At 42.9% G+C, this 24937-nt stretch overlaps 1 protein-coding gene across 1 annotated transcript; it reads right to left on the reverse strand.

Annotated features, from left to right (window-relative positions):
* On the reverse strand, positions 1-24733 carry FKBP15 (FKBP prolyl isomerase family member 15; the record flags this gene model as incomplete). The annotated part of the gene is made up of 30 exons (XM_079544564.1): positions 1-75; positions 527-617; positions 1075-1841; positions 2029-2136; positions 2527-2637; positions 2921-3013; positions 3361-3513; positions 4122-4277; positions 4598-4734; positions 5211-5382; positions 6908-6940; positions 8766-8868; positions 9554-9648; positions 10357-10467; positions 10866-10975; positions 11940-12033; positions 13493-13596; positions 14323-14422; positions 14675-14794; positions 15476-15524; positions 16260-16405; positions 16841-16984; positions 18229-18297; positions 19295-19444; positions 19890-19988; positions 21096-21170; positions 22303-22372; positions 22971-23061; positions 23679-23788; positions 24681-24733. The coding sequence occupies 30 exons, from the start codon at positions 24731-24733 to the stop codon at positions 1-3; spliced, it is 3789 nt and encodes a 1262-aa protein (XP_079400690.1).
* Positions 24734-24937: the final 204 nt, after the last annotated feature.

Here is a 24937-nt window from a genome sequence, read left to right on the forward strand (position 1 = left end):
TCATCCCAGCCAGTCCAGATCATCATCATCGTCATCACCAAAGAGTGGAGCAGGAGGAGGGCGACCCTTCATGCTCTGGAAATCAAAGCAGAGGGAAACCTGTCAGCCTTACCAGCTTCTCAGTATTCAGTAACTGCCACAGAGCTCTGATCAGAAATCTGCATCAGCTTTTAGGAGACGATAAATAAGCAGCATGATTATTGATGGTTTTTATGTTTGTCATACGATGGCTTAATCTTTCAGGAAAGATGCTTAGAGCTCAAGAGCCAGGAGGGAGTAGGAAAACAAACCCCCCTTATTTAACCCATGACCTTCTCCTACCGCCTAATGCAAGCAAGAGTTTGTTGTCACCATTCCAGCCTGTGCAACACCTCCAATTGCAGTGAGAAACAAACCCAGAAGCTGAATTTATACAGAGAATCTCTGGGAAGCTCCAACCTCAGCCAGCAGGGGCCAATCAGTCCCCACAGATAAACTGCAGGTTAATGCTTGAGTCAGTTCAGTGGGAGTGGAGAGAAACACGTACCACTTCCTCCTCATCCTCCTCTTCGGAGGGAACTCGAGGCTTTGGTGATTTAAGAGATGCTGTTTTGAAGAAGTCCTCGTCCTCAAAGAGCCTGGAAGATAAAGAACAAGCAGTTCACTTGCAGAATACGGGACCTTGGTTTCCTTTTGTGTGTTTTATTAAGAATGATATCAAAGCCTCAACACCCAGACCATCTCTGCTTCACGTTTTAAGGCACAGAGCACTCACCAGTGCACAACAGTTCAGTGATGGGATGTGGCAGCCACCAGTAACAGATCCCACAGGAACTGTACACTCCTCTTCAGGCTCAGCTAGGAACCATTCACATCAGACACCACCACCTCCACACACTTTCAGCAGTGTGCCCTGAACAACTTGAACTCTGCCAGATGCTGCCTGGGCATCCAAGACCAGCACCGGAAGGCTCCTCAACCCTACACGTGTTGTCCTGTGCTACAGCACAGCTGTACCAGCCACTGATGCATGCTGTTGTGCCAGCCTGTCAGCAGGAAGATAGGACTGCAGCCACCCCTGCACTTACATCTTACCTGGAGCCCTTTTGGCTGGGGCTGGAGCCCAGTTCCTGCTGCTGTGGGACTTCTCTGATGGTAGTTGAGCTCTTCTCCTCCGTGTTGGATACTGAAGCAGGCTCTTGGTCAGAACCAGCTCCATCTGACGGGTCTGTGCAGTTTTCTCCCTCACTACTTAAGGGAGGGGGCTCTAAACCTCCCACAGGCTCCTCTGCCTCCTGTTCTGCTGCTGGTTTGTCTGCAAGCACAGCCACATCCGTTTCTTCCATCTCAGTTTCTAGAAAAGAAGGATCTGCAGCTTCTGCCTGCAAGGACACTCCGAAGGGACCGTGTTCAGTCTCTGCTTTCTTTATGGGGCTGCTCTCCTGCTTTTGCTCAGCCAGAACAAAATCCTCATCCACCTTGGGAATGACCTGTTCTACAAGCTCAGGCCCCTTATCAGCATTCAAGCAGCGTTCAGCTCCAGAAGAGAGAAATTCCTGCTGGACCACCTCCTCTTCCAGCACTCCACTGCTGTGCAGTGCCTGCTCCTCCTCAGGCATTCTGGCCTCGGGAGCAGGAGCTGCAGCTTCACCTTTGTGGCCAGACGACGATGAGCCTGTGCTCACTTCTCTGGGATCAGCAGAGCACACAGCACTCTGGGCAGGGCCGTGCTGCACGCGCTCCTCCTGGTCTGTCTTTGCTCTAAGCGATCCCTCTGGTCTCCCCACTCCAGATTCCTCTTCCTTTTTACTGTCATGCTCTGGTCTCTCCTGCTGCTTGCTGAGTAGCTGCAGTGTTACAGTCTAAGAAATGAAGAGAATGTAGGTTACATCCAAGACCAACCTTCACATCTGTGTTGTCCCACTATTAGGCTGCTTTGCTACCCACACTTCATTTCTGCCTCACAGTTATTTCATACCCCTTACACTCTGTTTCAGTGCAAGCCTTAATCTCTCACATTTATTACGTTCTCTCTTCTTGCTACTGTACCTTGATAGTGTTCATGACAACACCTAGAACCATCCTGCCACTGTATGTCTCCTCCAGCTCAAATTCATCCCGAAGAGACTGAAATACCCCATTCATTATCTTCTTTACCTGGAAAAGAGCAAGGCAGGAAGCAGACAGTTCATTAACATCTGAAGCAAAGGTAGAAGATAAAAGGTACTTCCCTGGGCAAAGGAGCAATAAACCCCAACAAACACATGCTGACTCAAGGAACTTAACTGCTTTTCAAATCAGGATTCCACAACAAAGTAGAATGTATCATGTCATTTTAATCAGAACTATTACACACACCAAACCCATTCCTCTAAAACTGAGGCAGGCTGCACAAACCCAAGGCAGACACACTGCTATGTTTTCAAGTTTTAAGTCTAAGCTTCCTTTGCTCCTCAACAGGTCCTATTACCAAAACCATAGTGCTTTCACGGAGAAAATAAATCCAAAGGATAGTGGTGAGGAGTAACACTAGCTATTCAAGCTCACTTCTTCTGTGAAGTTCATAGGTGAAGATCTGTACCGATTCTTCTCCAGCTTTTGGATACATTCTTCATAGTGAGCCTTCAGTATCACCATTTCAGACTGCAAGGCTGAATACTGCCAAAGAGAAACTCGAAGTTACAACAATTGTAGTGCTATTTGTGGAACTAAGTTTGCAATGCTGTTTTTTATGTTTTTAAGTGAATGGCAAATTGTCAATCCACAAGCAAGGCAAGGACCAGGCCTCATCACTGAGCCTGTTCTGGTTTGCTGGAAGCAACATGATTCTTCCTTCCCTCTCACATTCCTGAACTCATGTTCTTGTTCTGGACACAGGTGGCCTGAGGCTAACCATTGCTGCACTCCAGTTTGTATTCAGCTGCTATGTTATCCTCCTTACCTTCTCTTTGATAGGCTCCAGTTGTTCCAAATGTTGCTGAAGCTCAGACAATTTTTGTTCCTCTGCTTTTTTCAACTGTTTCAGAGCTACCAGCTGAAAGACAAGGACCATCAGTTTACAGCTCTGTTCAATGTCATCCAGCTCAAAACTATTTCTGCTCAAAACCAGTCATTGAGATAGAACCGTATAGAGATTGTGGCCGTTGCTTTAGCCTATCAACACTGACATCATTTTGGCTCTGGCTCACTCAGGAGCTGCAACAGCAAGCTCATTCATTAGCCCACTAAGCCAGTGTAAGAGATGCACACAACATCTTGCAGACTAGGTCAAATTCCTCAGGCAACCAAGAGGTTAAAAGTCCAACCACTATCAGGGAGCAGAGGATTTACAGGCATCGATTATCTGGAATTCTATTTCAGCAATAAGGAACAGTCCTTTACCTTCTCTTCCATCTGCGACACCTGCTGCTGCAGGGAGTCTCTCTGCTCACACACCTCCTGGTACTGCCTCACATGCTGCTCCTTGGCAGAGGCCAGCGTCTGTTCACATTTGGCTTCCCACTGGGATTCCAGTTCTGCCTGGATGAGTGACAGCTGCCCCCCATAGGAGCAAGATCATCAGGAACAAACATGCACTTCATCTGAAGCTGTGTAACAAATTGCTGAAAGGCTCAGGGCCCAGACAAACGGTGGAAAAGCAGCATCACCTGCCCTAGGCTGGACTTCCTACATGCAGATGGCAGCCATCACCAGCTCCTATCCCCACCTCAGAGTTCAGTTCCAACCACAACCCCACAAGTTGTCCCAGACTTCAGATCTCCTCGCATTTTTTTATTTTTTTATTATTATTTTTTTAATACGTAGCTCTTCACCCATCAGCAGCCACACATCTGTCTTTCTACTGGAAAAGGAGTTCAAGGTCATGCCTCTCTCATACTCTCAGGACAGTCTAAATGTGATGCTGCATGCCAGTCTGCATCAAAACTCCAGAATACAAATCTTGGAGTCAAAAAGCAGTGACAAACACCAAAGACATTATATAATGACAAAGAAGAGAACCCTGTGTTGAAATTAACACTAAGAGCAAGCGACTGATGTTCTCATCCTTTCACTGCCCAAGCAGTTTTTAATTACTATTTCCTACCTGTGGGTCACTGCAAGTTTTCTAGACACCAGCTGGAGAAGCTCCCACAGCTCCTTACCTGCTCTGCTGCTGCCTGGTCAGTTGAGGTCCTTGCCTTTTTCAGCAACTGTCGAAGTTTGTCCAATTCCTGCTGATATGATCTGCGTATTTCTTCCATCTCTTCCTCTGCTTGAGCTCTCTCAGAGAGGGATTTCTTCTTCCTCTCAGCAAGATTCTGAAGTACAGAACACAACTTAAGCACAGGCCAGACTGCACCAAAGTAGCTTCTTTTCTTCTTGCTAGAGGAGCTTACTTAAGGAGATGATCTTATTTCAAAACAAAGTTGAGATTTATCTAATAGGTAGGAAGGTTAGCATAGTACTGAGTAAGAGCGGGGAAAAATATATCACATAAGCATGAGATATCCACCAGCACAGTAATTCTTGCCTGCAGATGAGTTAAGATTCACTTAAGCTCCATGCCTACAAGCAACATCATTGAGGCACATTTCTAGCAAACAGCTGAAATCCTGCATCTCTCTAGCATCAAACATACCTTTTCAAGAGTCTCCTTTTCTACTTTTAGGTCTGTTAGTTCCTCTTCCAGTGCTGAAATCCTCATGTCCAAGTGTTTACGGCTCTGCTTCTCAGCTCTGAATCTAGTTTGGGTGTCCTCAGAGGCTTCTTGGAGCTCTGCAGAAATACAGTTTACTGTGGGTTTCAGCACTATGTGATTCAAATTAAAGGCTGACAGAAAGGAGCAGTGCTTTTTGCACAACTATGCTGACTCAGTTTACATCTGCAATAGGAACACAAATGTATCAAAAGCTGCTCCTGTGAAGTGGGAGTGCTTAAAACCTCGATCTTGCTCTAAACTTGATCAACAGGAAATCTAGATCCTCTACAGCTAGACAGGCCAAGAGTTTGCTTCTACAGAAGGCACCCCTGTGTCAGAGTGACTTTGCTCATCAGTTCAGCCCACTGTCCTATTAGTAGTGGCAAGGATGCATGTGCCCTTCAGACAGCTGGGCACATCTCTATCCTTTGATACCCTGCGACTCATCCCAGGGAAAGCAGGAATAAATACCCCAGGACAAAGGAAAACATATGACTTACAGAAGAGGAAACAATGGCATGGAGGGGCTCTCGTGGGACAAGCTAAATTTTACCTGCTAACTGTGCCTGCATTTTGTTGAGCTGTGCCTCGTGTCGCTCTGCCTCCTGCAGGGCAGCAGAGAGCTGTTTCCGCAGATCCATTTCCTTCTTCTGATGTGCAGTCAGCTCCAGCTGCAGCTGGGACACCTGTGCTGTGGCAGATGCCAACTCCTCTGCAACTTTGGCCTGTGGCACAAAACAGCAGGGAAAAAGGGAAAGAAAAGAAACTGTAGGATATGTGAATGTGAGGAGGTGCCAGAACTGCGCTCACAGGAAGAACAATAAGGCTGTGGAGACCTTGTCAGGAGTCCAGCATCTATCAGGCAGCCCTAATTGAAGAGGTACTAATCACCTTTTGCCATGTTACTGTCTCTACCGACTGGAAAGGTGCACAAGGCCACCAGCAACCTCATTATGTTGCCTAACTCAGCCAGGTTTTTTTACCCTTAAATAATTTAAACACATTTTTCAGACTCGAATAGAGCTATCAGCACTGGTACTGAGTTTTCATGCTATGCCACTATCTACTCAAGGTAAAGCCTGGACTTTAAGACTAATTATTCTCAAGAAGCTTACAAATCACTGAAACAACCACACATAACATAGGGCTATTGTAGCAAAATAAGCACATCCCCTCACAAGCTTGTGGTGCACGATCACTTTGAGGGAGCTGCAGGGCTAGAGCTGCCATTTGAAGCAGTACTGTTCCCAGAGTCATTTGTTAATCTGTTCAGATTTAGCATTGCTTGAAGCCAGCAACTCACACAAAAGCTGGTTCTGAGACAGCTCGTTAGGCAGTTTGTAAGCAATGCATTTGGAGAGGCTCAAGTCACCAAGACAAAGACACAAAGGAGGGTTTCAACTCCTGTCACCTAAGTCACAAGATTCAGAGAATCCTCTCCAGAGGCAGAACTGCAGTCCCTGCTGCACAGAACACCTGAACAGCTTGTACATCTCTGCTTGCATTCAGATCCCTAACAGGCTTTCACGCTGCTCTAAGTGGTAAGCCCTCCTGAAGCTCCTCTCAGGCTTATCTCCATGAAGGAAATAAAGACGACCAACACCTGGCAGAGAAGAGCTGTGTGCAAAATCTTTCCTGTCATGGCAAGGATGATACATGCTACCCCGAGGGCTGGGATTCTACACTGTTAATTTTTGAGAACCATATTGATAGAGACTGACTAAAACCAGATCTGTTTTCTTTTTATGTTTCCATAACCATCTCATTACTCAGGATACAGGCTCCTAGCATGCTAAAATTACCTGTTAGATATACGATGGGGGTCTATTTTAACACGTCCTGTTATCTTTGTGTGCCCTCAAGGAAAGTAAAAGGAAATCCTAAGCCAGGAACAGTTATTAGACTGAAAACGTTCCATGCCTGTACCAGCTCAGCTCCAGCCTCCAGGTACAAAGAATCTCATACAATCCATACCTGATCTTACAATTATATAGTCACAGCTATTTCTCCCGTGAGGGAGATGAAACGAGCAGCAGAGTGGTGAAGTTTGTTGTAAGGGCTCCCCAAGGAGGAGGCAGCCAGCAGCTACACCGCTGTCAGTTATAAAGCCCCTTTCTGAGTGGAAGATCTGTGCTAATTCAAGATCTGAGGCAGTTCTTTTCATGTCAACCAACTCCTAACTATCCTCAGGAGGAAGCTGGGTAGCACAATTATCTGTCATCTACACAGTCAGCAGACACACTGCCTCACCTGGTCCCAGCCCCGATCCACTGGCAGCATGTGCTAGGAAGAAAAAGCAGTGACAGGAAACAGGGAGAGTTAAGAACACAACTTGAAAGGCAGAGGCATTCATCATCATCAGAACAGCTAGTGTTTTATTACTGGAGCCTGAGATGTGCCAGAGAAACATTTAAGTTATTCAAGAACTGTAAAAGCTTAGATGGAAGAAGGGGAAAAGTGAGTTAAAAGAACCTGAAGGGATCTTCACACTGCAGATACACTGCATACCACACGAATTATATGAAGCAGGCAGCAGGCTGGTCATACCAGGTCCTACACATAACTACCATTTCACTGCCCTGAGGAGCATGCAGCTACTTGCAAGTGTTATGAAACATGAGCCTTAATTGAAAACTGATGTGCTCTGCCAGGGCCAAAGATCTATAACCCCAAAGCAGCAGGTTACCAACATCTCTTCTCAGGGACCTTTGTCTGCAGATTCCTGGTCTCTATCACGAAACAAAGGGCAAAGCTCATTTTTTAAGAACAGATAAAACAGTTTTAAGTTCTCTTCCCTGCTTCTCCTACCGAAGCTATAAATGGAAATAGCAGATTAGATAAAAGGAAGAGGAAGGAATGCCAGGCATCAGATTGCAGTCAATCCTCTACCAAAACTAGCGAAAAGCTTCTCTGGTGCAAATTATGGCTGACCTGGTCAAGCCTGAAGTCTGTTGATGTAACAGTGTCATCATCCAGGTAGCGTCTGCTCAGTCAAGTCAAATCCTACTACAGATGATGCCTGAAAACTTCCTTTTATTGCTTGTACTTCCAGAAGATGCTCCCTCCCCCATGCAAGCAGGATGTCACGCTCACTGACAGAAAGGAATCTGCCATCTCACTCTATTCCTCGTTAGGTACTCTCACACTTCCAGCTATAGGTATGCAATCTGAACTCTCAGTGGAAAAAATACATCCCTCCTTCACCTGCTGATGAAGGAGCACACACGTATCAGCCACATGACTTCATTCTTTACCCTGCAGAAGTACCTGTTAGCATACTTTGGAGGGCAGCTACTTCCATAGAATTTTGGTGCACCAGTTCATGGTACTCATACAGAGCAAGCATTTATCTTATCACATTTGGACTGCAGAGATACATAACTTAGATGGGGAGAATGGTGCAAGAGAGGGTGCTGTAATTTAGCTGACAGGGCTTGAGAAAGCCTAGAAGACATCAAGCAATTAGAGATCTCAAAGCTGCCCTACCAGGGGCTCTCCTCATGAGAGCACTTCACAATATAAAAACCATGCCTAAGTGCATTTAACTGGCTTGAAAGCGATCTTCCAGTCGCCCCTTCCATAAAAGCACAACACATTACCCTAGGAACAACTCCCCTGATTGCTGTTAAAAGAGGTGTTAAAAAAAAAAAAAAAAAAAAAAAAAAAAAAAAAAAAAAAGCAAACCAAGCACAAACACAATACAGAAGCTCTAGCAGGAAACTGTTTTTCTTATAGCTATACTCAATCTTATGCCAATTAAAAAGAAAAAACTCTTTTTAAACTGTCAGCACAACCACGTGCATTTTCAGCCAGACCAGGCCACGTGAAGCATGTAACACCTCCACATGTTGGGCATGTATTTATGAAGTTAACAACCAGATACTTCCCTGTTAAACTATGAGTATTTAAGCTGTGACAGCACAACAATCTGAATTTATAAACTTTGTGCTGCTTTTATTTTGAAAGCCATGAAAACATTTATTTATTCATTTTTTAAACTGCTCTCAAAACACTGAAAACTGCAGTCGTCCTGTATGAGATCTGACTCCAGCTGTCCTGGCTGAAGCCATAAGTCTGTGATTCCACAATGCTGTCAGCATGGCTTTACCTTCTCCTGTTCTGCATGCAACACTCTTGCCTGTGTGTTTTCATTTGTTGTTTGCAGTGAGTGGTTCCTCTGCTCCATCAACAAGTTACTTTGTTCGACATACCTGAAAACAGGGGAAGGTGGCACAAGCACTTCTATAAATACACAAATGGAGCAAGAAGTGATGAGACAGTCAAAGCATTTCAAATCAGCTTTCACTAATGAGAAGTCCCAGACAATTCTGTATCATGTCCTGCACTAAGAAGTGCCTTACCTCCACAGAGTGGAATGGATGTTCCCAGCCTTCAGCACAGATTACGTCAGTTCAGATACATGCTTTGCCTCTCTGCCACTAGTCTATGATTCCTACCACACAGCCAAGATTTTTGATAGCCTGGTAACCACTGCTTTCTGCTTTTTCCTTGAATAAGTGACTCCCCTTCATAAACTTAATGGAACGCAACACTGGAACTCACTGGAACTGGGAACACAATTTCCTGTAAAATTTCTCCCACTTTACTAAAAGGCTAGCAAAAGCAAAATAACCCCCAGAAGCAGAGGAAGTATGCTCAAAGAAAGTGGCATGAGATCTTTCCCTTTTACATATTCATGCTTACTGTAAGATCTCATTTGGAGACATGCCCTGCAAAGACAAAGGGGGATTAACAAGCACCAATATTTTAATACAAAAAAAAATAATAAATAAATCACAACTTCTCTCCATTCTAGAGATAGGACACCTCTTAGTTACATCTAAACAAATGTAAGATAGAAACTCCTTGCAGCTGCAGACACCTTCCACTCCTTACCTCTGATTCCGCTCTATCAGCTCACTGATCTTTTCATTCTGCTCCTCAATTCGACTGCTCTTCTCAAATATCTCCTGTTTCAGTCTCTCGTTCTCCTAAAGAACAGTTCAGTGTGAATATTCACCCTACTCAGGTCCTGCTTCAAGGAAGTTTTTGTTCTGTTCAGATGATTTATAGCAGTGAGGTGTATCACCTCCTGTGGTGAATCACAAGCCATCAAAGCAGGTACCATACTAAGTTCAGCAAGAACTCAGGAACAGGACAGTGGTTGTACTTCAGAATATTACATCTGGTTGGGTTTTTTTGTTTTTTGTTTGTTTTTTTTTCCCCTCATCACAGGTAAAGAGATAGTAAAGCTGCTGCCTAGAAAAACTACAAAGCACAAAACTAAGTAGCTATAAGAGGTGGTTTGCACAATACGGTATCTTCTCTGCAAACCTTACTTCTGCAAGCTGTTGTGGATTAAGTCCATACCAGCTCAAAATGAAACTAAGTTCCTTTCACTTTAGTAGTCCTTGACAGAGAACTCAATATAAGTACATCAACTCCGACTTGCAAAGTCCCAGAAGAGAAAATTGCTGGGTGCACAGAAAAGCAGGTGTGCATACAGGTGTGATGGGGATGGAAATGGCTGTAGATCATTGTAGACCCTTTTCCCTAGCCAGCTGGTTTTGGCCATACAGAAATAAAGCATATGGATGAAAGTACATTTAGGCCAAGCCAATAAAGCTATCTTCATCAGAAATAACACAGTGGGTTGCACTTCCTTATAGAAATAGCCCTGTAAGGCTGGCTTTGGTCACCTGGATTATCCGCTGGATGTTGCTCATGATCATAGAGGCTTCCATAGTAACAGATGAGATACCAGGCAGTAGTGAACTGTTCCCGGCATTTTGTTTCTTCAGCTCCTCAACCTGTAGAAACCGCCAGATGAAATGAATTCATGGACGCAGGTAAGTGCGAACCATCTGCCATTTCACAGAACCACTTCACTTCTCTGTCTGCCCACCTCCAGGGCACAGGCTGCTACAAAAACTGTGACATCTCCTGAAGTGCAGCAGTGAAGCACTCCGAACACAATGCCTTAGATTACATTTAAGGAAGTAAACACCTCCCCCACAGCTAGTACAAACTTTTCCCATAGTAGCCAAACTGCTACCATTTCAAGGTCTGACAAGACTGGAATGCTCATTACGTTAGGATACTGTTCACAAACTTGATGCAGGTATTTACAAAGAGCCATTTCTCCAGACTGTATTTGGAGAGCAAACAGCAGAAACTTTGTTGTTAATCCTGCCTACTCATACATTACCTTGGCAGCCAGATGATCCATTTTATCTCCTACTTTGCTAACAGCCAGCCGGATTTCAGTGTTATGCTGCCGAACTTCTGTCATCAAAAAGGAAGTAACATCCCCAGGTGCTTGAATGGAAAGGAGAGAGTTCCACAGTCACAAGGGTGAAGTGTCTGCACACAGACGTATTGGAAGCAATGCCTACCAGTTTGCAACCTGCTAGAGAGGATGGCCACTCTCTTTTTCCAACCCCAACTTCACACCTCCTCCTTCCTCCCTCCTCTCAAGACTGCATTCCTCATCCTGAATCCCCTCATCCAAAATAATAAACATTGTATCCACACTATTTTTTTTTTTTTTTGAGATATTCTCTAAAATAGCACACATATTTTCCAAATAAAGGTTTATGAGGTTTATAGGTTTAAAGGTTTATGCAGGTTTATGACTACATGAAATTCTTGAGCTGCCTGAGAGCAGTTAGGTAAACAGGAGAGAACCCCTCAGAACACTGGAACAGCACAGAATGGTGTGATCAAGCAATAGGAACAGAAGTTGGCTTCTGAGCGTGTACTGAACAAGAAATGCTCAGCTATACTCAAGTCCTCACAAAATCTACAACAGGGATTATCCTTTTTTTTTTTTTTTTAATGCTATTTGCTCTTCTTAGGTTGCATTCCATTTTTGAGCTAATTCCTCCTTCTCAGAAAAGGCTCTTCCCCTATGTGACAGGATAGCTGTTAAAATTGCTTCACTTGCTTAAGAAGTATTTGCAATAAGATAGTTGTTATGTTTATATGGTTATATTTGCAACTGGAAGTACCAGCTGCAAGATGCCTCTAATAATACATATCTTTAGGAATACAACTACAGCTTCTCTCCCTTTTGCTCTCCATAAGCAAAGAAAGAAAGATGTATATTTACTGGGAAGCATTTGTCCCTCCCTGGTAATTAAAAACAAGAACATCTGAAACAGCACAACATTACAGCCAGGGTAAATATGTGTATGTTACCACCACCACCCAACACCACTGCTATAAATAGCTCACTGCAGGTATTAAAAGCTTCCATAAAGCATGTGCTTTTCAAGCATACCTTGGTAAGGTGCAGGATACATCTGTCCTACAGGCTGGAGCTGAGAAGCAGATGTAGCAGTTTGGGAATAAGCAAATGGCATGCCTGGATATGGCTTGCAAAACAAAAATGGACAGGTTAGGTACTCTCCCCCCTCATACTAAAATGGTTTTCATGATTTTTTAGACCCCGAAGCAAAGATTATATTTGAAAAGAATGAAAACAGAAACAGAGTAGAAAGTCAAAGAAACACAAACAACTTTGCTCTATGAAAAATAGCACAGACAATTCTTTAAAGGCTTAGATATCTACGTGCTTGAGTTACCAAGTTATCTTCCTCACCAAAGCTTAACCAAATGTACGTTAGCCTACAGTCATAGAGGTGAAGATCAACATGTGAACAGCTCCCTGCAGCTAACTGGGTGTACAGTAATTCCAAGTTATACTAACTTGAACATGAGGATATTCCTAGGAAATTACCTAGCATTTTCTGAACCTGCTCAGGGCTCATCAGAAGCAGCTACAGAACAATCTGTGAATGTGTTAAAGACTAGGAGTATTTCACTCCTTTTTATTGTATTAATTATTGATAATTGTATTATCAATTTATACTGTCAGTCAAAAAAAAAAAAAAAAACAAAAAACAAAAAACAAAAACAACAACAAAAAAAACCAAACCAATACACAGAACTTCTTCCAAGTTTTGAGAAGCACTTGAAACATCACGGTCAACTTTTATCCTCACAGTGATTTGGAACTATTGGTTTGAAAACTTCACTCTAATTGCTAGTTTCTGTCTTTCAACAGAGAAGTTCATCTTCTAAACACAGTTACCTGTAAAATTTCCTCAGTTTCAACATAAAGAAAACACAAAGCCAAAGCAACATATTGGTTTCTTTCTTCACAGTGCTTTTACTCATTATCAAATATTTTCTTTATCTGGATCCTTCAAAAATAAGCAGTGCTTCCATATGATACAGGCCACTGTTTGATTTCCTGAACTTTCAGAAAATAGATCAAAGAACTAAAACTGCGTACAGTAATAAGCTTGGTTTTACAATTCATAGAATTGTTCGTACAATGGCTCTGCTCCAAGTCTTCAGCATCTGCATTTTAGCATGTTTGTTGAGCACCCAGGAAGCTTGTTGCTGAGCAGGTCACGTCACTGTACAGCTGTGGCACTGGAAGCCCTTTAGAAGGCTGCTCTTTTGCTGGGTGAAAAGCAACCCACAAAGATGTAGGTAAGGGAGCTCTCCCAGGAAAACACAACCATGGAAAACCTAATCTAAAATAAAAGCCTTCATTTTCACCTACCCTGCAAGTCTGTGGAAATTTCTTTTATCCACCACAAAGCTGATACTGAAGAGGGATGGTTAACTGGTTAACTCTTTGTCCAAGTCCTTTCTAATCAAGAACTAAGAAGCATGTTACTTCAGAGTGCCAGAGTCATAGAAAGCAGCCTGGAATTGTCAGCTTTATATGCTGCTTGAGTTCTTTCTCCCAGCAACAGAGAGGACAAAGACTTCTGAATAAAAACACAAGTTCCAACAGTCTCCTCAATTTGAGTTTGGTACCTGAAAGCCCTGTGCTCCTCCAGGCAGAACTGAATGGGCTTGGATGGTCGCAGGCATTAAAGCAGCAGAAGATACTGGAGGTGCAGAACCAGATGCTTGAGCTACTGAAAGGGAACAAAGAAAACCAGCACATCAGAAAGCTGCTAGAGATATTTTATCTTTTAAAGGAAAAAAAAAAAAAAAAAAAAAAAAAAAAAATCACTGAAAAGACCAAAAATTTAATGCAAGCCTGCCTGTAGGCTTGGGAAAAATCAATCGCAGTCAAAGAATTGAGAGTAGGATCAAAGAATTATCTTTCATGAAAATTTCACTTCTAACCACAAGTTCAATTTAGACAAAGTCTTTGTCATACAAACAAAGGTGCTTTGAATTAATGGACACGAAATGACTCTGAAGGCTGCTCAGCTGATATTCACTGCTCTACCATGGAAAAACAGGTCAGGCCTGTTCTTGAACTGCCAGCCTTCTGATGCCCTTTTGCCCATTTCCAGCATTTTCAACCAACAGATTTCGCAAGCCACAGACATCTCAGAAATCTCAGCACATTGAATGACAGGGTGGAAGGCCAACTCACACATTATTCTGTAATACAGCTGCTTTTCCTCAAGTAGAAATGTGTACACAAGATCATAAAAAAGGAAACAAACTATAAAGACGTCAGTCTCATGCTTTATGAATTATACTACAGAGCTTTGGATCAGTACATCTCACCAGAGTCTATCAGCTCCTCCTTCAGTTCCTGACAGCAATTTTCTACTCACAGCCCTGGTACCTGAAGCCCACAGCAAAGTGAAATTCCTGTTCCCAACGCAGACTCCCCAGCATATTACCTTGTGATGACACTGTAGGCAGCACTGCATGAGCTGGCTGTGACGATCTCATGGACGATGAAACCACTGGTTGTGCTGCCCCTCTCAGTGAATTTGGATCCTAAAAACATTCTACATATTAAAATGGACATCAAAGAGCAACTTAACAGTTTGAACTGAAGTCTATTTGACACTAGCCATTACCTGTTAATTCATCTGAACTACTCAGGAATACTGGAATTACTGAAATTTTTTTTTGCCACAGAAACAACATGCATCCCCTGTAGAAAGGAGGGCTATTGCTATGAACTCTACTTTAGGCAAGTCACATAGAAAGCATTAAAACAAAATTTCATGTAAGTCATTAACGTACCTCTATTTCTGAGTCACTGGAGTCAAGCTGACTGCCTGCTGTCCCAGCAAGGAAGGGCAGCATGGGCTGACCCATTTTAGCCATCCGAGAAATTAGCTTTGCCTTTGCTACATCTGGATTCTGAAAGAAAACATTTGCAGTTACTCCTCTGTCACTCAGTCCTGTGTCTTCAGATAGCACAGAAGGCTAACGCTGCCAAAGGCCTAAGTCACTAACGCACCACTTGAAGCTCATCTATACAAGCCTGCGTCTTCCAATTTTTCAGTGACTGAAAAGCTAACTTCAAGGCAAAATGATGGATGTATAAATCTGCCTTACTTTCTATACTTCCCTTCTGGGCTCACAGTGCTGCCATTACATAAAAAACTGGCACAAAACATAGCAATAAGGAAGTGACATAGAACACTTTTCTGTAAAGAATGGGTTTTCCAAATTAAGGAGGTCACTCAGCAGCTTTTTCTACTGTCAGACATATCTTGATCTCGTGCAGAATGTCCCAACCACTCTTTGCTATCCATTTTAAACTTGTCCATTTATATGAGAAGACAATTAGCTTTACAAGAATGCACATGAGCAAAGTGATTTGCCATTCAAGAGCAGGAACTAGAACTCAGAACTGGGACTGCAATTCCTCACGTCTTGCCATCTCATTCACAATCTGTTGTTAGTAAGGTGAATACTTGAGAGTGTCCTGCATGCTGTTCACTTGACCTTCAGCAATATTTAATGTAAAGGTGAAAACAACCAAGCTTCCCTACATAAAGCTTCAAATTACTTGGGAAATAAAGCAACAGCACTTACTGCTAACTGTTCACTGATGGAGTTGGACTTGGCCCTAACAGCTGGCTCCCTGAAAAACCAAACAGACAGGTTAATAATTGTGGTTAATAAAAATGAAATTTAGGATCTAATATTGTGCTTTTCTAAATAACACCAAGTACAACATCCCCCACACATTTTTCTTACAATTCTTGTATTTTCTTCCCCTTTACTTTTGGAAGATTCCTTGCAGCATTACTTGTAGATTTCAGAATATCATTGTAAGGGAGTTTCACAGCTGTGGAACATGTGATTACAGAAAGAGGATTTTGTCAATTCCTGTAAAAGCCACATGCAGGTATAAACTATTGTATCCAAATTTATTAACAAGTTTATCTCTTGTGTCAAAAAAATTCAAGCACTTAAACTTGGAAACTACTCCCTAAGAAGGACAGTCAACCCATTTGATTAACTTAAGAAAGCAATGTCAGTGCAAAATTTGCAATTGAAGTTAGCTGTGCCCCAAGGCCAACTCACAGCTATGCTGCCACCAGATATGAGAAAGCTTTTTTAGCAGTACCCACACAGCTTAATAACACTAGATCTAAAACACTGTAGAGCAAAGATTTCTTCCATGGGTGCTCATTTCAGTTACTTTGAAGTCTTCAAGAAGAAACCTTTCTGCAATATTCACCTACATTCCCACACACCGATGGCACAATACTGGCACACAGAGGACGCACATTTGCCAAGTAATTGTCTAGGATGTTTATGAGCATTACCATATTTTAATGCAGCAAGTTGTTTTAATAATGCTTCTGCTTACCCAGGCTTTGGAGGTATTGTAGATGGAGGCAATAAAACAGGGTCTGCAGAGAAGCCATCTGAATTAGGCACTGGTGAAGGTGCAAGAGAATCCCTTGAACTAATGCTCTGTCCATCCAAGCCAGAGCCTTCCTTCACCAGCTTCACCTTAAGAAACATATAAATAAAACATTATCCCTCGCTCCCGAAAAGGATTTCCGGCAATTTGCTTACTTCTGATGACTACTCCTTTGCCAAGTTTATTCACTTCAAGGGAGAACACATATGACTTGGAACATACAAGAGAACATTTCACCATTTGCAACTGGAGAAGCAAAGTCTTTACAACCTGTCAGTCCTCACTATTTGGAGTTGTAATAGCTCACAGGTAAGACAATAAAGAGATCCCAAAACAGCTGGAACAGACATGGCTTAGTAAACAATCTAGATGGGTTGTTTTATTTTAATTTTAAAAGAAATGCACCTTCCTGAGGCATTCTGTTCATAACTGTTTCTAAGCTGCAAACAGCAGCATCTGCAGACAGATGGTAGCAGCCAACAACAAAGCAGATGCAAAATAAATACCTGGGAGAAGACACTCACCCGCCTAACCTCCACGTCAAAAACTAGAGTAGAGTCTGGAGGGACACGGCCAGCCACTCCCTGAGTCCCATAGGCCCAGGCTGGAGGAATAATGAGGAAGCGCCGTCCTCCTTTCTTCATCCCCATCATTCCTTCTTCCCAGCCCTTTGGTATTCAGGCACCAGAAGAGAAAGCAAACAGCATGACTACTGACATTACAGTTTCTTGTCATGTAATTACACAATGATCAAGACTGCTCCAGGCACCATTTACAGAAGGCTCCAAAGCACAGAGAGCTTCTTGTAAAGTCCTGCTCAATTTTAGCGTGCAGCACTAAAACCATGCCTTACATCAAGTCAATGGCCTTTCACGGATTGCAGATTAACTGAAGAATAAGATGCAAATCCCATCATGTTCATAAGGAAATCAAACAGATACAGTAATCTCCATCACAAAGTTAAGACAAGTTTTACATGTTGTAACAGCACCATAAGGGAGAAAAAAACAGCATGCAACATACAGAAATTCTCCATTTATATGTAGCTTGCAGGGCATACAGCATCAATCTCTCTCAACACTCAAAGAACAGGATTCTGAGGCATTCAGAGATTACTTCCTAACTGCTACGGTTGGATTTTAAAAGTGCTCACAGAAAACAGTTGTTGTCTGAGACTTAGAAGCCAGAGCAATGCAAAGAGTCAAATCAACACTGGCACTTAATAGGAGGCCTATTGCAGCCAGATAACATTAATAACAAGATGCACAATAAAAAACCCAACAAAAACAGTGCACCTTCAACAACGGACAACTTGTAAAAGGTCAAATGTGAATTATTTAGATGACGGCAGTGACCTGAACAAAAGTAACTGACTCACAATCTGACTTTACCAAAAACCATAAGAGCTGGATTGAAAAACTACTGCAGTTAGTAACCTTTCACAGTTTGATCTGGGGGCAGGGGAGGAAAAACACTCTAGGCAGTCCTACTATCTTTTATTAGACAATTCCACTACTTGTCAGTCGTCTTCACCTTCCCGTGCCCTTCTTCCAGATGTCAGACCAGAGTTATTTGACCCTCTGCCCCTGCGGCACATACATGGAGGAGTGTAAAGTTCTCAGACTGAATTTCCTCTTTCGGTGTCAAGAAACCCCGTTTCTAACTAATGGACTGAATCACTTGTGGAATAGCAAGCTCCCTACTTTCAAAACAGGATAACTTTCCATTGTTACTTTGAAGGGGACTTCAACACATCACCCAAATTAAGGAAATACACATTTGTTGAATAAGTCACCAGTACAGCGTTTCTCAGTTAATGAAACATGTAAGACAGAGCGTGTTTGAATCTTGAACAAAGTCTTCATTAATTCAAAGATTCAAGACAATTACAGTGAAATGCCAGAAGTTCTACCTTGATGACCTTCCCAGATCCCAGCTTTAGGCGCAACAACTTGTCCTTGTTAATGTTTGAGTCAAACACCTGGAGAGTTGAAGAGCAAAAATACAAAATCACATTGATTTCTCAACTGTTTCAAGATTCTCAACACTGCTTTACAAGTTTCATAAACTCCTATGGCCTCTTACATGCTATTTCCTCTCCTGCTTCCCTTCCAAAATTCACTCAAAACTAACATAAGACAGAGCACAACTAGAATTTCTAGTCTGTTGTGTAGCACAATTTCTTGAAGCGAATGACAGCTGGAGACTCAGACTTTAAAACTGCTTCAAGCTTGATGGTCAGGACAGGATTGATCCAACAAGAACACTGCACAAACAGAACAACTGTACATATTTTGTATATTAAACTCAGACACGAGCAGCTGAACAACTCCTACAAATCAGAAGCAAGCTCTGCCACGTGTACCATTGACTTTATGGAGAGAAGCACACCAGTCTTTGACAGGCATGTCCTGCCAAAGAAACAAAAACTACCCCAAGATGAAAAACAAAGTTTTTTTTTGTTGTTGTTGTTTTTTAAATACTAAAAGGCTCAACTGCAGAGTGATGCAAATGCAAAAAGCCCTTTGCTATGAATTATAGTAATAGTTAAAAGAGAAGTGTTTTAAAGATAACACTTTGGAATCCCAAAGCAAGTCTTTTGCCTTTACTTTTCTGTCCTCTCCAGCTTTGTCCTATCCTGGTGGCTTGTAAACAATCTCATCTATTTCACACTTGCAGACATGTTTTATGTCTTCTTACTACTTCATCATACTATTTTCAAAATGAGCATAGCTGCTTCATTGGCCTTTGTCACCACTTTGTTCAGAGTACCTATGAAATTCAAAAGCATTTCAATCACCTCCTTTGAACAGTAATGAAATCCCTTACTATTCTACATGTAATACATTTAATCTCACCAAAGGTGAGAAAAATGAATAAAACCATATCTTTAAAGCACCAGTACTATGCTCAAAGTGGCAGATTTCCCCCAGGGAGTATCACATCCACACATCAGTAGGTGGCAGAAATGTCTTTACCTGTCCAAGCCCATTGTTCTGGAACAGCCAACCTGTGTAGGCAATCTCCAGAGAATCCCCTCCTTCGACTCCCTGCCCTTCTCCAAGAAGGAGATCCTGGTAGAGGACTGAATCGAGCACTGGGGAGCTGTTGTATTTGGCAATGCACACCTGCAAAAGGAAGGCACATCAGCATCTTGTCCATAAAAACAGAGCAGCAGGTTCCATCACGACTCCCTTACCCATCTGATGTATTTCTTACTGTACCGATCAAGCACAGGTTATAGATGTGCTCAAGAGGCATTCCTTGTTTCCCTGTGCTGAATTTTACAAAGCTATATAAATAAGAAAAATACCTTTAGAGTCATTGGTCTTAAAGTACCTCAGAAACTTGATAAGAAAACCCATCAGAAATATCAGGCTCCCTGCCTCTAATAAACAAAATTCAGCCAAGTTCTTTGCAAACCTGCCTCAGACACAATCATGAAGACACAGCTGAACTTCAAGTGAAAAGTAAGATTTTTTTTCACGTCCCAGAAGCAAAGAGATGCATCCTAATCTGTCTGCTGTTCAAACAAAAGTAGCAAGTCATATCCTGCACAGGATAAGTAGTTACCTGTTTACTGAAATCCACTGCTGCCTTTTCTGACTCAAACATGATTGACCAGTTTTGCCTTTGATCATCATAGAATGTGCTGTAATTGTTGGACTGGACCTGTGGGAAAGGAAATCAGCCCAGTGCTGTATGTTAAAAGATGCATTCAATTAATATAAAAATAATTTAAAAAACAGACTGTATCTGACAGAAATTTTAAATATGAGCTACTGAAATTAAACAGAGGCAGAGAAAGAAACCTGCCACATTACCACCCAATTTCAGTATGAAGAAATCAGCCCTTATTACAGTGCTCATTATGATGGGAGAAATGGTTCAAATATTCAGTGCTTCATAGATGCTGCAGCTTTATTAAGATGGCTCTTTGAAGCTAGGTTCTGTTATACTGAGATTTTCCACTTGTAAGGATTCTCTTTTTCACAAGTGCTGATACAGCAGGACCTCCGCATGCAAACACAGAGTCTCTCAGAACTTAACACTAAATAAAACATTTCTCCACTGGTAACTACATAACACTTCAATCTTTCAAAGCATATCTTCAAAACTTATAGAATTAGATAGCAAGCTAGAATCCTGATCAGACATTTGGATTGGAATTCTGTTATTTCAGAGTAGGATTTCTAGTCATCAACCAAGAAATTCCACATCACCATAAAAACAAGCTAACAGCAAATCACAACACCCATCTTCTGTAAACTCAGCAGAAAACAGCTTCCTGAGAGATCCCATTTTAGGGCTTACGATGTTTTAAGTGGCTCTTATCACAGAAATGCTGAGTATCAAGACTCAGCGGAAATACTTCCCTGACATCACTTCCACCTGCTTGCTCATTTGTGTTTTCTGAGTCACTTAACCACATTAACCACATTAGCAGGAGGAATTTTATTCTCTCACTTAAGACTTTTTACTCTGTCATTTTAGGACTGTAAAACTCAAAAACATCTGTGATCTGGAGATAAAAATACACCTGCTACAGGCATATTTTCATTATTAAAACCACTGATTTCATAGGGCTCTGCAAGAGGTAATTTAGCAGTGTCTTGTGCAACAATTAGGAGATCAGCACTCCCTGTCGCTGTGCCATCTCTTGCTACATCAGTCACGTGTTTGATCTCAAAGGCTGTAATCTAAGAAAACACTTCACAGCAAACAGAGGTTCACTCCAAACAATGCAGTGTACCAGATGCTTTTCTAATCCAGCCTTACCGTGAGCACAAAGCCTGGGTGGATCCTTGCAGACGTGATCTGTTGCTGCTGACTGATGTAAAGGAGAATCCTGTACTGGATTCCATAAAGAATTGTGCAGAAGAAGAAAAAAAAAAAAAAAACACAAACCAACAGAAACTGAAAATGTTTTCAATTTGAGTGCGCTTAATTCTGAGCCTAACACTACAGTATTACAAAATACACCTCACAGCATCATTTTCCAAAGGAAAAATACTTTACATAATTTTCTAACAGCTATACATGAAAACATGCAACAGACAAAGTGGTTCAACAATAATTCTTGTGCAGTAAGCAAGATGCCTTCACTAATTCTACATTTTTCCACATAAAAAAGAACATGCTAACCTCTCAATACAGAAAGCTCATAATGCATGATGTGTAGGAATGTAAAAGACCGAGTAATAAGTTAGAAGGACTTACACAAGTGTTAAAGAATTCAAAGATAACACTGCATTGACATTTACTATGAGACATGATCTAGTAAGAAAAAATACTTTTCTTACTTAGTTACTTACTTACTTACTTACTTAGAAAAAACTACTTGAAGAAGCAAGGCTTCTTCACTCAGGAAGTAGTTTAACAAAGTACTTTTCCTGCTGTTGTTCTTGTCAAAGCATAAGTAACTCAGTGAGACAATATCAATCAGGGGATGGGAAACACACCAAAACCAACAACACAAACAGACTGGAGCATATAAAGTATCTTTTAAATATATCACCTCACTGGACACTACAGAGCCATGTCCTCAGATTACTCGGGAAAGAAGGTTTGGAAAGGAGAGATAGCAAACCAATAGCACTTAAGGAAAGCATCTCTGCACTACTACACCGATTTGTGTTCTATACTGATTTTCACACACACACATTTGTGATCCAGCTGTCAAAAGAGGTTCCAAGTAAATCACGACATCAGTTCCACATCAGAAAAGGTGCAGCACCCCAAACATCACAAAATATTTCAGTCTCAATTGAGAAGAAATCTTGCAAAGAAATTTGCAGACTGCAGAAAAGAAAGATGTCATCAAGGTAAATGAGCACATAAACCAAGGAGGCAGAGAGGCATAAGCAGCAGCAGAACTAAGACCTTCAACATGCAGAGCAAAAGCATCCCCAGTGAGCTCAGAGAAACACTGCTTCATACCAGCACATCCTCAGCATGAAAAATACCATAGTGAAGTGTTTCTCACCTCTTTAGTAGCATGGCTCCCCACTACAGCTGCTCCATACTTGCCTTGCTTCAAATACTGCCCATTTGTACTGGAAGAGAAGTGAGACACTCAGCTGTGGAACTGCCCCTGCCTCAGGTATTTCCCTCTGCTGTTGCTTTTCCTCTTCAGAGTTCAGGTCCCTTATGACCAAAAGTGCCTGGGAGCACTTCTGAGCTTAAAGAAACTACAACTTTCTTGCTTACCCACAGATAACAGGAGCATACATTGTGTAGTTTGAGATGGAAGTTGCACGTATGCAAGGCGAGCAAGCCTTCACATGACAGCTGCAGCAAACATAGAGTTACATTGCTGTCATTCTATGCCCATGCCTCAGTTTTCCACAAGTGAAGATGAGACATAAGCTTCTGACAGAGCTGGTGAGAAACTGTGCAGATGTCAGGCCAGCACACCATCATGCAGTTCCCTGCAACGCACAAACTGAGAACTTGCTGTTTACTTGGCAACTGTGCAGTCCTGAACTGTCTCAAAGAAAGTCGCTTTTTTTGAGCAGAAACTTGCAGCATGTAGACACACCTCTATAAGATGCCTCTTTCTACTTATCCAAAAATACCTCCCTTTATGATTAGTTTCAGGTCCCAGAGACACAGACTCTAAAATACAATGCAGAAAACCACTGCTGCACTTACTATCGATAAGCATGAACTGCAGTGGCCATGAAGACTGAGGGTGTTCCTGTAGCTGCTGGGGCTGCAGGCGCCTTCTGGGTTGCCTGACCTGCTGGAGAACAGAAAGCAGCACTCAGTGACACAGAACTGCCACATCTGCTGGCCAGTGACAAGGTCATGATATATTCCTTCCACAGAACAAAATAACTTCAGCAACTGAAGGAACTGGGGAAAAGGAGGCTGAGGGGAGACCTGATTGCTCTCTTCCAATATCTGAAAGTGCTTACAGAGAGAGCGGGGTTGGTCTCTTCTTACTGGTGACAGGACGAGGGGAAATGGCCTCAAGTTGCGCCAGGGTAGGTTTAGGTTGGATATTAGGAAATACTCCTTTACTGAAAGGGCTGTTAAGCACTGCAATGGGCTGTCCAGGGAGGTGGTTGAGTCACCATCCCTATGGTTAGGTCATGGGGGGACTAGATGATCTTCACGATCTTTTCCAACCTGAGTGATTCTCCGATTCTAACTCCAGAAAAGGACTACAGAGTAATATTCCAAAGTCCCTACAGACTGCAAGAATAACCCAGGGGCAGAGAGAGTACTAGAGTAAGATAATATCAGCAAAGAAAAGCTAAGTGAATATTTGCAGTGCTGTTCCTCACAAAAGCCCTCATTGAGTCAGGATACCTGCTTCAAAGCTCCTCCTGCCACGTGATCAATTCAGTCACTTACCAGCTGCTGTCTGACCCTTCTTGGGCTGCTTTGGTGCAGTGTATTGAAAGAATTCATTTCCCTGGCTTGAGACTGTCTGATCCAGTCCAAAGAGAGAGGCCAATCTTGCACTAGAAATAAAATTGAACTTTATTTCACACAGACTTCATAGATAAGGAACACCATTAACTGAAAGTCACATCACACGCAAAGTGCTTACAACCATTTCAGACATAAGGTGATATCTGTTAAGCAGTTCTGTAGTTAGACATACAGTTTTGAAAAAGCAGAACAAAGAAAGAGGGCTGACAGCACAACGATGTTTCATTTCCTCAAAAGTGAATATAACAAGCAAAAAACACCCTGAAGCAACACCAAAAGAAAAGTTACTTTAAAGCAATGGATAAGACTACCCTCCTATTAAGCAGTGCATTGTTACATTACTGGAAAAATAACATGTGACAGCAGAGAAGTCATCATTTAGCGCTACAAATCTCAAGGAAACACATCCTCTCAACAGGGCTTAACGCTCTCCTGCCAGAAGGGCGGGCTTACTGTCGGAGGAAAACCTGCTATTGCTGAATGACATATGAAAGTTCATAGCTTTGCTTCTTTAAGCCCATTTAAACTTTGCTACTCCGGGTAGTGGGACAGAAAAGCGCGTGGATGTCTGCAAGGACAGAACCACTGAGACAGGACCCGGAGATCTTTCAGCAATGAGCCGTTCGCTGAGCAGGGGAGCGGGAGGACACGCAAACAGCAGCACGGCTGGGAAGCACCGAGCAGCAAGCAGTTACACAACGCGAGGAACGACAAACGCGCCGCACGCTCAAACTGCTGAGCTCAGCTGCCCCGCTGCTCTGAGGGGAGGGCTGAGGGAGCCTGCCCGCTGCCCGGCCCCGAGCTCCGGGACAAGCGGGGAGCGGAACACCGAACCTCACGGCCCGGCCCGCAGGAGGGCAGCCGCCTGCAGCCTGTCCGGCCGCCGTGCTCTCCAGCGGGGGGCACCCAGCGGCCACTCACCCGGTGGCGGGGGCCAGAAAGTCGGCGTCATCCTCCTCCGCCGCGCCGAACATACCGGCAGCCCCTCAGCCCCGCGCTGTCGCAAACGCCTCAGCCGACAGCGGCGCGCTTTGCGGCCGTACGAAGACGGCGGGAGGAAAGGAGCCCTGAGGGCGGAGCTTAGAGGGCACATCCGGGGGATGGAGTTCAGATTACACATCCTGGGCGAGGATTAGGGGACAAGGTCAAGAGGGCGTGGCTGAGCGTCACGTCCGGGG

Source organism: Tetrao urogallus (genome assembly GCF_951394365.1).
Source record: "Tetrao urogallus genome assembly, chromosome: 19".
In the NCBI taxonomy this organism is placed as follows: Eukaryota; Metazoa; Chordata; class Aves; order Galliformes; family Phasianidae; genus Tetrao; species Tetrao urogallus.